The sequence below is a fragment of the Oncorhynchus gorbuscha genome, linkage group LG26 (assembly GCF_021184085.1).
Source record: "Oncorhynchus gorbuscha isolate QuinsamMale2020 ecotype Even-year linkage group LG26, OgorEven_v1.0, whole genome shotgun sequence".
Lineage (NCBI taxonomy): Eukaryota > Metazoa > Chordata > Actinopteri > Salmoniformes > Salmonidae > Oncorhynchus > Oncorhynchus gorbuscha.
In genome coordinates, this window is record NC_060198.1 from 16,538,405 (window position 1) to 16,553,214 (window position 14,810).

The 14,810-nt window shown below is 42.5% G+C and overlaps 1 protein-coding gene across 2 annotated transcripts in view; it reads left to right on the forward strand.

The window, feature by feature from the left end:
• LOC124015154 (spectrin beta chain, non-erythrocytic 1-like) overlaps window positions 1–13,484 on the forward strand; it is a 110,200-nt gene extending 96,716 nt beyond the window's left edge. For both annotated transcript variants that reach the window (XM_046330144.1, XM_046330145.1), the window contains 7 exons: window positions 278–474; window positions 997–1,097; window positions 7,073–7,127; window positions 9,241–9,455; window positions 9,633–9,806; window positions 11,643–11,685; window positions 12,098–13,484. In XM_046330144.1, coding sequence (XP_046186100.1) covers window positions 278–474; window positions 997–1,097; window positions 7,073–7,127; window positions 9,241–9,455; window positions 9,633–9,806; window positions 11,643–11,685; window positions 12,098–12,316 — 1,004 coding nt within the window. In that variant the 3' untranslated portion in view covers window positions 12,317–13,484. The remainder of the gene's footprint in view (window positions 1–277; window positions 475–996; window positions 1,098–7,072; window positions 7,128–9,240; window positions 9,456–9,632; window positions 9,807–11,642; window positions 11,686–12,097) is intronic.
• The last annotated feature ends 1,326 nt before the right edge of the window (window positions 13,485–14,810 follow it).

Here is a 14,810-nt window from a genome sequence, read left to right on the forward strand (position 1 = left end):
GGGGAATTTAATGCGGGGAAACTTAAATCAGTTTTACCTCATTTCTATCAGCATGTTAAATGTGCAACCAGAGGGAAAAAAATTCTAGACCACCTTTTCTCCACACACGTTTACAAAGCTCTCCCTCGCCCTCTATTTGGCAAATCTGACCATAATGCTGTCCTCCTGATTCCTGCTTACAAGCAACAATTAAAGCAGAAAGCACCAGTGACTAGGTCTTCAGATGAAGCAGATGTTTTCCCTGTTGACGTTCTTCTCTTTGCTCTGCATGGTCTAGTTTTGGAAGTTCACCAGTTTGGGAGGGATGCAGGGGTGGCAGAGGCGTGGCTGCTGGGACAGGAACCATACCTCTTTGGCCCGGAGTTGGGGCAGAGCGTGGACGAAGTGGAGAAACTGATCAAGAGGCACGAGGCTTTTGAGAAGTCGGCCGCTACTTGGGAGGAGCGCTTCTCAGCACTGGAGAGGTTGACTACGGTGAGTGTTTTGACAGTTTGCAATTTTTCTGTGACGTGTCATGAATGTTTATGATAAAATGATTCTTAGACATTAGTCTTACTCATAGACAGTTACTTTTTCAGTTCTATTCCAGTGGGCATTTGTAATGTTCATAAAACATTGTTTAGTGAACAGCTATCTTGTGCTAGTCAATTATTTAAGTTCACATACTAACATTGACACCTAGTGTTAACTGCATGTCATTACAGTATTTACCCAATATTTCATGACAAATTTGATAGTAGTAATATAATATAAGTTCAAAGAATTCAACATAATTGGTACAATGTTTTGCATGTTCCAATGAATCCCAAAGAAACTACAATGTAGTCATTAGGTAATTAAATTTGCTACCATTTTTCACATCTTTAAGTCCCAGGTCAATAGCCAACTTTAAAATTGAAGTGTAACCCATCACTTTTTTGAAGGTGGCATTGCCAAATTTACTCAGATGAAGGTGGTAAAATGAGACTGAGGTTCCGTTGTGTCTTGTTCTTCCAGTTGGAGTTATTGGAAGTGAGAAGACAGCAAGAGGAAGAAGAGAGAATGCGAAAACCCCCTTCGCCGGAGCCTTTACCGGCGCAGGACTCACCACGGCAGAGGTAAGTGTAGCAGGAAGTTGCTTATCTTGTTTATTGTTTATCTTTACAACAGGAGTATAGCTTACCTGGCTGGCATGAAAATGAAGAAAGGGAAAAGCGTCCTCCGTTCGTTATTTAAGTGCATAAATGACTTGTATTTTTTCCCACTGCCCCTGTTTCGAGACAGGTGCATGATAATGGTAATTTCTATATTAAATAAAAATCACACATACATTATTTAGTACAGTTGAAGTCGGAAGTTTTACATACACCTTAGCCAAATACATTTAAACTCAGTTTTTCACAATTCCTGTCATTTAATCCTAGGAGAAATTCCCTGTCTTAGGTCAGTTAGGATCACCACTTTATTTTAAGAATCTGAAATGTCAGAATAATAGAAGAGATAATTCAGCTTTTAGTTATTTAATCACATTCCCAGTGGGTCAGTTTACATACACTCAATTAGTATTTGGTAGCATTGCCTTTAAATTGTTTGTAGGCCTCCTTGCTCTCACACGCTTTTTCAGTTCTGCCCACAAATTCTCGAAAGGATTGAGTTCAGGGCTTTGTGATGGCCACTCCAATACCTTGATTTTGTTGTCCTTAACACTATTTCAGGCTAGGGTCTATTTTTCTCCACTTCCTGTCTGACTGACGTGCACAAAGTAAACTGCCTGTTACTCAGGCCCAGAAGCCAGGATATGCATATAATTGGTACCAGTGGATATAAAACACTTTGAATTTTGTAGAAATGTTATAATAATGTATGAGACTATAACACAATAAATATGGGAGGTGAAAATGCAAAGAAAAATCAACCAGATTATTATTATTATTTTTTTTTTAGAGAGCTCATGCTCTTACAATGGAAAGTACATTTACATTTAAGTCATTTAGCAGACGCTCTTATCCAGAGCGACTTACAAATTGGTGCATTCACCTTATGACATCCAGAGTATGTGGGCATATCCAAATTCAGCTCCCAGATTGCAATTACTATGGCTTCCACGAGATGTCAACAGTCTTTGTTCAGGGTTTTTGTTGTTCTTGTTTCTTCCCAAACAAGGAAGAAGTACGAGTTTTAGTACTGGGACTCAGAGTTGGAAATCAGTCTGTGCGTGCATGACGAAGAGGACGCGCATCTACTAATATCGTTTTCCTATTGAACATACTTCTTTCCGTATGAAATATTATAGTTTAATTACATTTTAGGGTACCTGAGAATGTATTTTGACCTGTTTTAACAAAGTTTAGCGGAAGATTTTTGGATTCCTTTCTCTGCTTGTTGAACGAGTGGATTACTCGAATCGATGGCGCCAACTAAACAGACTTTTTGGGATATAAAGAAGGATTTTATCTAACAAAACGACACTACATTTTGTAGCTGGGACCATTTGGATTGCAAATCAGAGGAAGATTTAATATTTAATCGCTATTTGTGATTTTATGAAGCCTGTGCCGGTGGAACAATATGTTGATGTGGGGCGCCATCCTCAAACAATCACATGGCATGCTTTCGCTGTAAAGCCTATTGTAAATCTGACAGTACAGTTAGATTACAAGAACTTAAGCTTTTAACTGATATAAGATACTGGTATGTATATAAATGTTTAATATCCATAATTCATATGATTATTTAATTGAATTGCGCGCCCTCCAATTTCACCGGAAGTTGTCGACAGGTGTCCCGCTAGCCACAACTTTGGAAGTATGCTTGGGGTCATTGTCCATTTGGAAGACACATTTGCGACCAAGCTTTAATTTCCTGACTGATTGTTGCTTCAATATATCCACATTTTCCTCCGTCATGATGCCATCTATTTTGTGAAGTGCACCAGTTCCTCCTGCAGGAAAGCACCCCCACAACATGATGCTGCCACCCCCGTGCTTCACGGTTAGGATGGTGTTCTTCGGATTGCAAGCCCTCCCTCTTTTCCCTTCAAACATAACGATGGTCATTATGATCAAAACAGTTCTATTTTTGTTTCATCAGACCAGAAGAACATTTCTCCAAAAAGTACAATCTTTTTTCCCCATGTGCAGTTGCAAACCGTACTCTATAGATACTTTTGTACCTGTTTCTTCCAGCATCTTCACAAGGTCCTTTGCTGATGATTTGTACATTTTGCACCCAAGTACATTCATCTCTAGGAGGCAGAGCGCGTCTCCTCCTGAGCTGTATGACGGTTGCGTGGTCCCATGGTGTTTATACTTGCATACTGTTTGTACAGATGAACGTGGTACCTTCAGGCATTTGGAAATTGCTCCCAAGGATGAACCAGACTTGTGGAGGTCTACAATTTTTTTTGTCTGAGGTCTTTGCTGATTTCTTTTGATTTTCACATGATGTAAAGCAAAGAGGCACTGAGTTTGAAGGTAGGCCTGGAAATACATCCACAGGTACACCTCCAATTTCTTATATTTTTATTTCACCTTTATTTAACCAGGTAGGCTAGTTGAGAAAAGTTCTAATTTACAACTGCGACATGGCCAAGATAAAGCAAAGCAGTTCAACATATACAACAACACAGAGTTACACATGGAATAAACAAACATACAGTCAATAATACAGTAGGGAAAAAAAGAAGTGTGTATATATACAGTGTGCAAATAGGTAAGATAAGGGAGGTAAAGGCAATAAAATAGGCCATAGTGGCGAGGTAATTACAATATAGCAATTAAAACACTGGAGTGGTAGATGTGCAGAAGATAAATGTGCAAGTAGAGATACTGGGGTGCAAAGGAGCTAAATAAATAAATACAGTATGGGGATGAGGTAGTTGGATGGGCTATTTACAGATGGGCTATGTACAGGTGAAATGATCTGTGAGCTGCTCTGACAGCTGGTGCTTGAAGTTATTGAGGTAGATATGAGTCTCCAGCTTCAGCGATGTTTGCAGTTCGTTCCAGTCATTGGCAGCAGAACTGGAAGGAAAGGCGGCCAAAGGAAGAATTGGCTTTGGGGGTGACCAGTGAAATATACCTGCTGGAGCATGTGCTGCATTGTGCCCTTCTCCCTGAGTGCTGCATTATGCCCTTCTCCCTGAGTGCTGCGTTGTGCCCTTCTCCCTGAGTGCTGCGTTGTGCCCTTCTCCCTGAGTGCTGCGTTGTGCCCTTCTCCCTGAGTGCTGCGTTGTGCCCTTCTCCCTGAGTGCTGCGTTGTGCCCTTCTCCCTGAGTGCTGCGTTGTGCCCTTCTCCCTGAGTGCTGCGTTGTGCCCTTCTCCCTGAGTGCTGCGTTGTGCCCTTCTCCCTGAGTGCTGCGTTGTGCCCTTCTCCCTGAGTGCTGCGTTGTGCCCTTCTCCCTGAGTGCTGCGTTGTGCCCTTCTCCCTGAGTGCCGCCCTTCTCCCTGAGTGCTGCCCTTCTCCCTGAGTGCTGCCCTTCTCCCTGAGTGCTGCCCTTCTCCCTGAGTGCTGCCCTTCTCCCTGAGTGCTGCCCTTCTCCCTGAGTGCTGCCCTTCTCTCTGAGTGCTGCGTTGTGCCCTTCTCCCTGAGTGCTGCCCTTCTCTCTGAGTGCTGCGTTGTGCCCTTCTCCCTGAGTGCTGCCCTTCTCCCGGAGTGCTGCGTTGTGCCCTTCTCCCGGAGTGCTGCGTTGTGCCCTTCTCCCGGAGTGCTGCGTTGTGCCCTTCTCCCGGAGTGCTGCGTTGTGCCCTTCTCCCGGAGTGCTGCGTTGTGCCCATCTCCCGGAGTGCTGCGTTGTGCCCATCTCCCGGAGTGCTGCGTTGTGCCCATCTCCCGGAGTGCTGCGTTGTGCCCATCTCCCGGAGTGCTGCGTTGTGCCCATTGAGAGCTTGGAGGGTACTATGGTGTTGAATGCCGAGCTGTAGTCGATGAACAGCATTCTCACATAGGTATTCCTCTTGTCCAGATGGGTTAGGGCAGTGTGCAGTGTGGTTGAGATTGCATCGCCTGTGGACCTATTTGGGCGGTAAGCAAATTGGAGTGGGTCTAGGGTGTCAGGTAGGGTGGAGATGATATGGTCCTTGACTAGTCTCTCAAAGCACTTCATGATGACTGAAGTGAGTGCTACGGGGCGGTAGTAGTTTAGCTCAGTTACCTTAGCTTTCTTGGGAACAGGAACAATGGTGGCCCTCTTGAAGCATGTGGGAACAGCAGACTGGTATAGGGATTCATTGAATATGTCCGTAAACACACCGGCCAGCTGGTCTGTGCATGCTCTGAGGGTGCGGCTGGGGATGCCGTCTGGGCCTGCAGCCCTGCGAGGGTTAACACGTTTAAATGTTTTACTCACCTCGGCTGCAGTGAAGGTGAGTGCATGTTTTCGTTGCAGGCCGTGTCAGTGGCACTGTATTGTCCTCAAAGCGGGCAAAAAAGTTATTTAGTCTGCCTGGGAGCAAGACATCCTGGTCCGTGACTGGGCTGGTTTTCTTCTTGTAGTCCGTGATTGACTGTAGACACTGCCACATACCTCTTGTGTCTGAGCCGTTGAATGAGATTCTACTTTGTCTCTATACTGACGCTTAGCTTGTTTGATAGCCTTGCGGACGGAATAGCTGCACTGTTTGTATTCGGTCATGTTACCAGTCACCTTGCCCTGATTAAAAGCAGTGGTTCGCGCTTTCAGTTTCACGCGAATGCTGCCATCAATCCACGGTTTCTGGTTAGGGAATGTTTTAATCGTTGCTATGGGAACGACATCTTCAACGCACGTTCTAATGAACTCGCACACCGGATCAGCGTATTCGTCAATGATGTTATCTGACGCAATACAAAACATATCCCAGTCCACGTGATGGAAGCAGTCTTGGAGTGTGGAATCAGCTTGGTCGGACCAGCGTTGGACAGACCTCAGCGTGGGAGCTTCTTGTTTTAGTTTCTGTCTGTAGGCAGGGATCAACAAAATGGAGTCGTGGTCAGCTTTTCCGAAAGGAGGGCGGGGCAGGGCCTTATATGCGTTGCGGAAGTTAGAGTAACAATGATCCAAGGTATTTCCAGCCCTGGTTGCGCAATCGATTTGCTGATACAATTTAGGGATTCTTCTTTTCAGATTAGCCTTGTTAAAATCCCCAGCTACAATGAATGCAGCCTCAGGATGTATGGATTCCAGTTTGCAAAGAGTCAAATAAAGTTCGTTCAGAGCCATCGATGTGTCTGCTTGGGGGGGAATATATATGGCTGTGATTATAATCGAATAGAATTCTCTTGGTAGATAATGCGGTCGACATTTGATTGTGAGGAATTCTAAATCAGGTGAACAGAAGGATTTGAGTTCCTGTATGTTTCTTTGATCACACCACATCTCGTTAGCCATAAGACATACGCCCCCGCACCTCTTCTTACCAGAAAGATGTTTGTTTATGTCGGCGCGATGAGTGGAGAAACCCGCTGGCTGCACCGCCTCCGATAGAGTCTCTCCAGTGAGCCATGTTTCCGTGAAGCAAAGAACGTTACAGTCTCTGATGTCCCTCTGGAATGCTACCCTTGCTCGGATTTCATCAACCTTGTAGACAATGTGTGAAACCCAGGAGATGAATGGTCAATTACCGTGAGACCAGTTATTTCCTTGACAATCACTGGCGGACGAAATGTTGTAACTGCCACCGCAGCGGTGTTGGTAAAGAAACATACAAGGGTGTGTTTCCCAAAGCCATCATATCTAATGTAGTATGTTACTTATCTCAAAGACCCAGACTCATTCCAATCGTAGAATAACAAAGTGCTTCCTTTTACGTATTTCAGTGTTTCCCAAACTCTGTCATGGGGACCCCAGGGGGTTAACGTTTAGGTTTTTGCCCTAGCACCACACAGTTGATTGAAATAATCAACTCATCATTAAGATTAGATTTATTTGAATACTCTTTGTAGTGCTAGGGCAAAGAACCAACATGTGCACTCATCAAACAATTGTGACTCGTTCTTGTAAATTAAGTTAGCGATGAAAATCACCACAGGCAAGTTGTTAGGTAGCTCATGGACACTTACTCATCTTCATTGACTCGCTTCCTGATTATCCCTTTCTACTTTATATTCTCCACAGTGGAGTAGAGAACGGACTGCAGAACGGACTGCCCTCAGACCAGGATTCTCCACAGGTAAGTCACTGCTCCAAAGTTTACCACCAAAAATATGCCAGCTTTTAGGGTCAGTAGACTGACTAGGGCCTTACTTCTCAGAGCATTACATTGTTAAATATCACCTAAGGTGCATTGTTTGCATCTGAGGCGATTCCCAGAAAACATAATTACATGAAAGCTGAAGAATGAATATTAATATATTGAAATATTTTATGTATGAAATATAAATTAAATTATTTTGGTGTGAAGGCCCATCCATGCCTCTTCAAATTATAATAATAATTAATGTTGGTGCATGACCCCACTGGTGTCAAGGCCACCTCTTATGTAGGTTAATCTGCATTTTGTCCTGCGCTACCCTGTCATTCCAGTACTTCTTCAATCACTACTAACGACAAACTAAGACCCAAGTATATGTAGAACAATGACGCAGCAATTCCTGCTTGTGCATGCCTGTCACATATTTCTAAAACTAAAAACATTGTATTTGGGACAAATCATTCACTAAACCCTAAACCTCAACCAAATCTTGTAATAAATAATGTGGAAATTTGAGTTGACTAAATGTGGAAAGTTGAGTTGACTAAACTGCTTGGAGTAACCTTGGATTGTAAACTGTCATTGTCAAAACATATTGATACAACAGTAGCTAAAATGGGGAGAAGTCTGTCCATAGTAAAGCACTGCTGTTCAACCTTCTTAACAGCACTATCAACAAGGCAGATCCTACTGGCCCTAGTTTTGTCGCACCTGGACTACTGTTCAGTCGTGTGGTCAGGTGCCACAAACCGGGACTTTGAGCAATTAGCTCAAAACAGGGCAGCAGAGATTGCTTGTCAATCTCTCCTGGCTCAAAGCGGAAGAGGGATTGACTTCATCATTACTTGTATTTATAAGAGGTATTGACATGTTGAATGCACCGAGCTGTCTGTTTTGAACTACTGGCGCACAGCTCGGACACCCATGCATACCCCACAAGGCATGCCACAAGAGGTCTCTTCACAGTCCCCAAGTCTAGAACAGACTACGGGAGGTGCACAGTACTAAATAGAGCCATGACTACATGGAACTCTATTCCACATCAAGTAACTGATGCAAGCAGTAAAATTTGATTTAAGAAACAGATCAAAATATACCTTCTGGAACTGCGGGGACTGTGAAGCAGCACAAACACGTACAGAGACACATGCATACACATGATAACATAAACACACGTACACATCAATGTGGTAGTGGTGGAGTAGGGGCCTGAGGGCAGACGGTGTGTTGTGAAATCTGTGAATGTATTGTAATGTTTTTAAAATTGTATAACTGCCTTCATTTTGCTGGACCCCAGGAAGAGATAATGGGGATCCATAATAAATACAAATACAAATGGACATCATTGGTATGGTGATACAGTGCAGACCAGGGTTCAAATACTGTTTAGGGTAATTTAATTACTTTTAAAGACATTCCAAAGTAAATATTTATAATTTTAAATGTTATTTTTAAGACAGGTAGTTGATTATTGGAACGTATTAGGAAATACACTTGGTATGTATTTTAAAACTCAAATACACTTCCATACATGTAACCCAGGCATTTTATTATATTTCAGGAGAAGACCCAGATGCAGACAGTGTCAAAGTAACAAATGCTTATCACTAGTACATGGGGCAAGCAAAACTACAGGTCAAGGGCAGGCAGAGGTCAGTAATCCAGGGTGGTGTGACAAGGTACAGAATGGCAGTCAGGGTCAGGGCAGGCAGAATGGTCAAAACCGGGGAAACTAGCAAACAGGAACTAGAAAAAGACAGGAGCAAGAGGAAAAACACTGGTAGGCTTGACAAACCAAACAAACTGGCAACATACAAACACAGGTATAAGTACACTAGGATAATGGGGAAGATGGGCGACACCTGGAGGGGGGGTGGAGACAAGAAGAGAGACATGTGAAACAGACCAAGGTGTAACAGTACCCCCCCCCTCCAGGGGCGCTACCTGGCGTCCTACCTGGGCGCATACCTGGTTGACTCAATCACAACATTCTTTGTCCAAATACAATTCAGAAACCAGAAGAGCCTATTAGTGTTGCATACTCTAGTTTTAAGGCATGATTGGGGAAATGATTGGTCTCACTCTCACACAGAACGGCTTGGATAGAGTTGAGATCATGAATGGAGTGGCGGAGCAGAACTCAAAGGACCCGAGCCCCATTCCCTCACCCACAGCCGACCGGCGGGGCAAGGGCAGCCTGTCCTCCACGTTGCTGACCCAGAACCACGATACGCCTGTGGCTCAGCTGGAGGGCTTCCTGCATCGCAAGCATGAATGGGAGGGACACAACAAGAAGGCCTCAAGCAGGTATGGTGAACTGGATCAAAAGAGAGAATCCAAATAGCATTGTTTTGAAGAAGTCATTTAATTATACCGTTTATTTTTATGTAAATAGATTATTTTAAGGAAGGTAACTTGTGTTGTACAATACATCCCAGGCTCACAGTGACTTTTTTCCCAGGCTCACAAAGCTCTCTTTTTCAGATCATGGCATAACGTGTACTGCGTTATCAACAATCAGGAAATGGGCTTCTACAAAGACAACAAGGGTGCTGGTCAAGGCATCCCCTACCATAATGCGATTCCGATCAGTCTAATGGGGGCTGTGTGTGATGTGGCCATGGACTACAAAAAAAAGAAGCATGTCTTCAAACTCAGGTAAAAAACTTGAGTGGTGTTCATGTTTCTTCTCATAGAATCACCCCAGAAGTGGATCCTCTCAGTTGCACTTCTTTACGCTATCTGCTTCAGTCTAAATCGGATTTCTTAATGTTCTAATTCATTTTGTTAGAACCAGTTCAGTTTAATGACTGCCATTTCAGAATGTTTTTCTTGCAAATGTTGCTATCCGAATCTCTTTTGAATCTGAAATACACTGCTCAAAAAAATAAAGGGAAAACTTAAACAACACAATGTAACTCCAAGTCAATCACACTTCTGTGAAATCAAACTGTCCACTTAGGAAGCAACACTGATTGACAATAAATGTCACATGCTGTTGTGCAAATGGAATAGACAACAGGTGGAAATTATAGGCAATTGGCAAGACACCCCCAATAAAGGAGTGGTTCTGCAGGTGGTGACCACAGACCACTTCTCAGTTCCTATGCTTCCTGGCTGATGTTTTGGTTACTTTTGAATGCTGGCGGTGCTTTCACTCTAGTGGTAGCATGAGACCGAGTCTACAACCCACACAAGTAGCTCAGGTAGTATAGCTCATCCAGGATGGCACATCAATGCGAGCTGTGGCAAGAAGGTTTGCTGTGTCTGTCAGCGTAGTGTCCAGAGCATGGAGGTGCTACCAGGAGACAGGCCAGTACATCAGGAGATGTGGAGGAGGCCGTAGGAGGGCAACAACCCAGCAGCAAGACCACTGCCTCCACCTTTGTGCAAGGAGGAGCAGGAGTAGCACTGCCAGAGCCCTGCAAAATGACCTCCAACAGGCCACAAATGTGCATGTGTCTGCTAAAACGGTCAGAAACGGACTCCATGAGGGCGGTATGAGGGCCCAACTTCCACAGGTGGGGGTTGTGCTTACAGCCCAACACCGTGCAGGACGTTTGGCATTTGCCAGAGAACAACAAGATTGGCAAATTCGCCACTGGCGCCCTGTGCTCTTTATAGATGAAAGCAGGTTCACACTGAGCACATGTGACATAGTCTGGAGACACCGTGGAGAACGTTCTGCTGCCTGCAACATCCTCCAGCATGACCGGTTTGGCGGTGGGTCAGTCATGGTGTGGGGTGGCATTTCTTTGGGGGGCCCCACAGCCCTCCATGTGCTCGCCAGAGGTAGCCTGACTGCCATTAGGTACCGAGATGAGATCCTCAGACCCCTTGTGAGACCATATGCTGGTGCGGTTGGCCCTGGGTTCCTCCTAATGCAAGACAATGCTAGACCTCATGTGGCTGGAGTGTGTCAGCAGTTCCTGCAAGAGGAAGGCATTGATGCTATGGACTGGCCCGCCCGTTCCCCAGACCTGAATCCAATTGAGCACATCTGGGACATCATGTCTCGCTCCATCCACCAACGCCACGTTGCACCACAGACTGTCCAGGAGTTGGCGGATGCTTTAGTCCAGGTCTGGGAGGAGATCCCTCAGGAGACCATCCGCCACCTCATCAGGAGCATGCCCAGGCATTGTAGGAAGGTCATACAGGCACGTGGAGGCCACACACACTACTGAGCCTCATTTTGACTTGTTTTAAGGACATTACATCAAAGTTGGATCAGCCTGTAGTGTGGTTTTCCACTTTAATTTTGAGTGTGACTCCAAATCCAGACCTCCATGGGTTGATAAATTTGATTTCCATTGATAATTTTTGTGTGATTTTGTTGTCAGCACATTAAACTATGTAAAGAGAAAAGTATTTATTAAGATTATTTCATTCATTCAGATCTAGGATGTGTTATTTTATTGTTCCCTTTATTGTTTTGAGCAGTGTATATATATTTATTAAGTTCCCCCATTTTTTCCTTCTTTTTTTTCTCAGAGTTGCTGATGGAAATGAGTATCTCTTCCAAGCCAAAGAAGAGGTAAGTCGGCTTCCTTTGTTTAACATTTTGTGTAATCGTGTTAAATATTGTTTCGGTAGGCCAAAACAAAACAGTGGGTATACTGTAAAACAAATGAACAACAACTTTTGTGTAGAGGCCCTGTTCTTGACTACCCAACCTAATTATTGGGCTAGTTGTTAAACTGGCCTCCACTACCTTGCATGCACCTATTCTTCTAGGGTGAGTTTCCCCAAAATTTCCTAGCTAATGTGGCACTTTATATGTCATGACGAACCAGACTCAGTACTTCTTTGCCAAAGTACTTCTTTGGCAAATTTCATTCACTTATAAACATATATCTTTACAATTGCCATTCTCTTTTTGAGACAGAAAGCACAACATTAGCTTAAAAAAGTGCTTAGGAAACTGACCTTTCAATGACCCCTTACAGGAGGAGATGAGCACATGGATCCAGGCCATTCTGAATGCGGGGACAGCTGACAAGGTATCGATTACGCCCAGCAACCAGAGCACTCCGGCGTCGAGCCGAGCCCAGACCCTGCCCGCCACTGTCACCCTCACCACCGAATCCAGCCCGGGCAAGCGGGAGAAAGACAAAGAAAAGGACAAGGAGAAGCGATTCAGCCTCTTTGGCAAGAAAAAACTATAAAGTTTCTCAGCAATGAAGACATTCTGTTTTTTATTAGTGCAGCATTGTTTTTTCTTTACTTCTTTTTAATTGTCTGTCCAGCCACAATGATATTCCTGCTCAACTACACCACATGCTGTGTTTAATGTTCCTGGAATTGGGTAAAACGGTCGATGAGACTTGAAATACAAATGTAAATGAACCATTTGAACTTTGTTAGTGTCAAGGTGTATCTGGCAGGTTCCATCATGAAATAGATTTGGTAATATCATGAGGACCATTTAATATTTTAACCTGAATTATTTACTTGTAAAAATGTGTTTTGTGTGTTTTTGTGCTTTTTGTCATTGTGTTTTGTTAAAATGGGTCTGAGTATTTAAACATTTCCTCAATTTTGTGAGGGTGTCTTCAAGAGGCAGGCCTACATTTTTTTTCTGTTGAAAAGGGAGACAACATTACTTCAAAATAATTCATTTTTGTGACTGGACATACACATATTGAATAAAGAATTTAAAGAAACTTTTCAACATAATTTACTATGATTCTTACTTGAAAACAAACAACCTCGAGAAAATATCAGGCTCCACAAGGGCATAGCTAGCCAGCATTATGAATAAGCGCATTTCTTTTTTTGGTCAAGATAAGCCTAATAATACACCTTTAATTGAAACAAGATGAATATCTTTAAATGATTCCCTCATGGTGTAATGTTTTATATATATCATGGACCAGTAATTATTTTCCTTTGTTTACAATTGTCCCTCTTGAGTTGCATCATAATATATGTTTCCAAATAATAATAGTTGGCTACAGATTATAAAATCAGTATGTATAACAAACACTTTAAAGCATTGATGTTAAATTGAAATGTGGAAATTCAGCATTTACTGCAAAAAAAAGGTTGCTTGCTGGTTGATTCTAGCACTGCACATTATAATTTTTGCTATGTTATCCTGTTATTTGATACATAGTGTGCATTTCTTTGTCACTGTATATATTGTATTGAGAAAAAAACACAATCAGAAATTATGTAATAGGAATGAAATGCTTTGCAATGCCTGGGTCTTTGGGCATATATGGAATATTGACCTGGATTTCTGATGTATGAAACTGCACCTGTAGACTTCTCTCTCTCTCAAATATGTGCGATGTCATTAAAATGCTATTAAACATTATAGTTTGTTTGCTACCTATGGTTTTGGAAAAGTGGAGCTCGTCTGCTTGAAAATGTTGAACCTTGCTGTAGTCTAATGAGTACTTTAAGTCTACTCTGTGCAAACAATGTAACTGTAAATACACATTCAAAGTTCAAATGCCCTAGTCTATAACTTCAGTACAGAGCACCTTATTATGATGTGCTGGTCATATTTTTGTTAACACACAACAGCCCAAAATTCCTAATAACCCATCTGCAACTGCCCTACTATATGTGAAAATCTGAGGCCCACACCGCACCCTAACCCACAAACACAGAAAATGCACTGTAGAGATGCTGGAAAAAAATGTTTTGACGAGGTGCAGGATATTTTTTTTTACCGCCACTAGGCCTTTGTTTCTTATCATTTCCAACTTTGATAGGCTATTTGTTTGTCAACTTGTCTATAATTAGCTACATGCAGCTTATCTTCTGTCATACAGTGCCTTCAGAAAGTCTTCGTACCCTTTGACCTTTTCCACATTTTGTTGTCTTACAAAGTGGGATTCAAGTGGATGTAATTGTCATTTTTTTTGTCAAAGTCTACACAAAGTACTCTTAATATCAAAGTGGAAGAAAAATTCTAACATTTTATTTTTATTATGGAAAATAAAATACTATTATATCTGGATTAGATAAGTATTAAAAAAAATGTTTAAATGTTAACTGAAATTAAATAACTGAAATATAGTTGTTGCGCAAGTATTCAGCTCTCTGATTCAATACATGTTGGAATCACCTTTGGCAGAGACTAAAGCTGTGAGTATTTCTGGGTAAGTCTCTAAGAACTTTGCACACCTGGATTGTACAATAGTTCCCAATTATTACTTTTAAAAATGTCAAACTCTGTCAAGTTGGTTGTTAATCATTACTAGATAGTCAATTTCAAGTCTTGCCATGTACAGTTGAAGTCGGAAGTTTACATACACCTTAGCCAAATACATTTTAACTCAGTTTTTCATAATTCCTGACATTTAATCAGAGTAAAAATTAGGATCACTTTATTTTAAGAATGTGAAATGTCAGAATAATAGTAGAGAGGGATTTATTTCAGCTTTATTTATTTCATCAGAAGTACACTCAATTAGTATTTGGTAGCATTGCCTTTAAATTGTTTAACTTGGGTCAATCGTTTTGGGTAGCTTCCCACAATAAGTTGGGTGAATTTTGGCCCTGACTGAGCTGGTTTGTAGGCCTCCTTGCTCGCACACGCTTTTTCAGTTCTGCCCCAAATTTTCTATAGGATGAGGTCGGGGCTTTGTGATGGCCATTCCAATACCTTGACTTTCGTTGTCCTTAAGCCATTTTACCACAACTTTG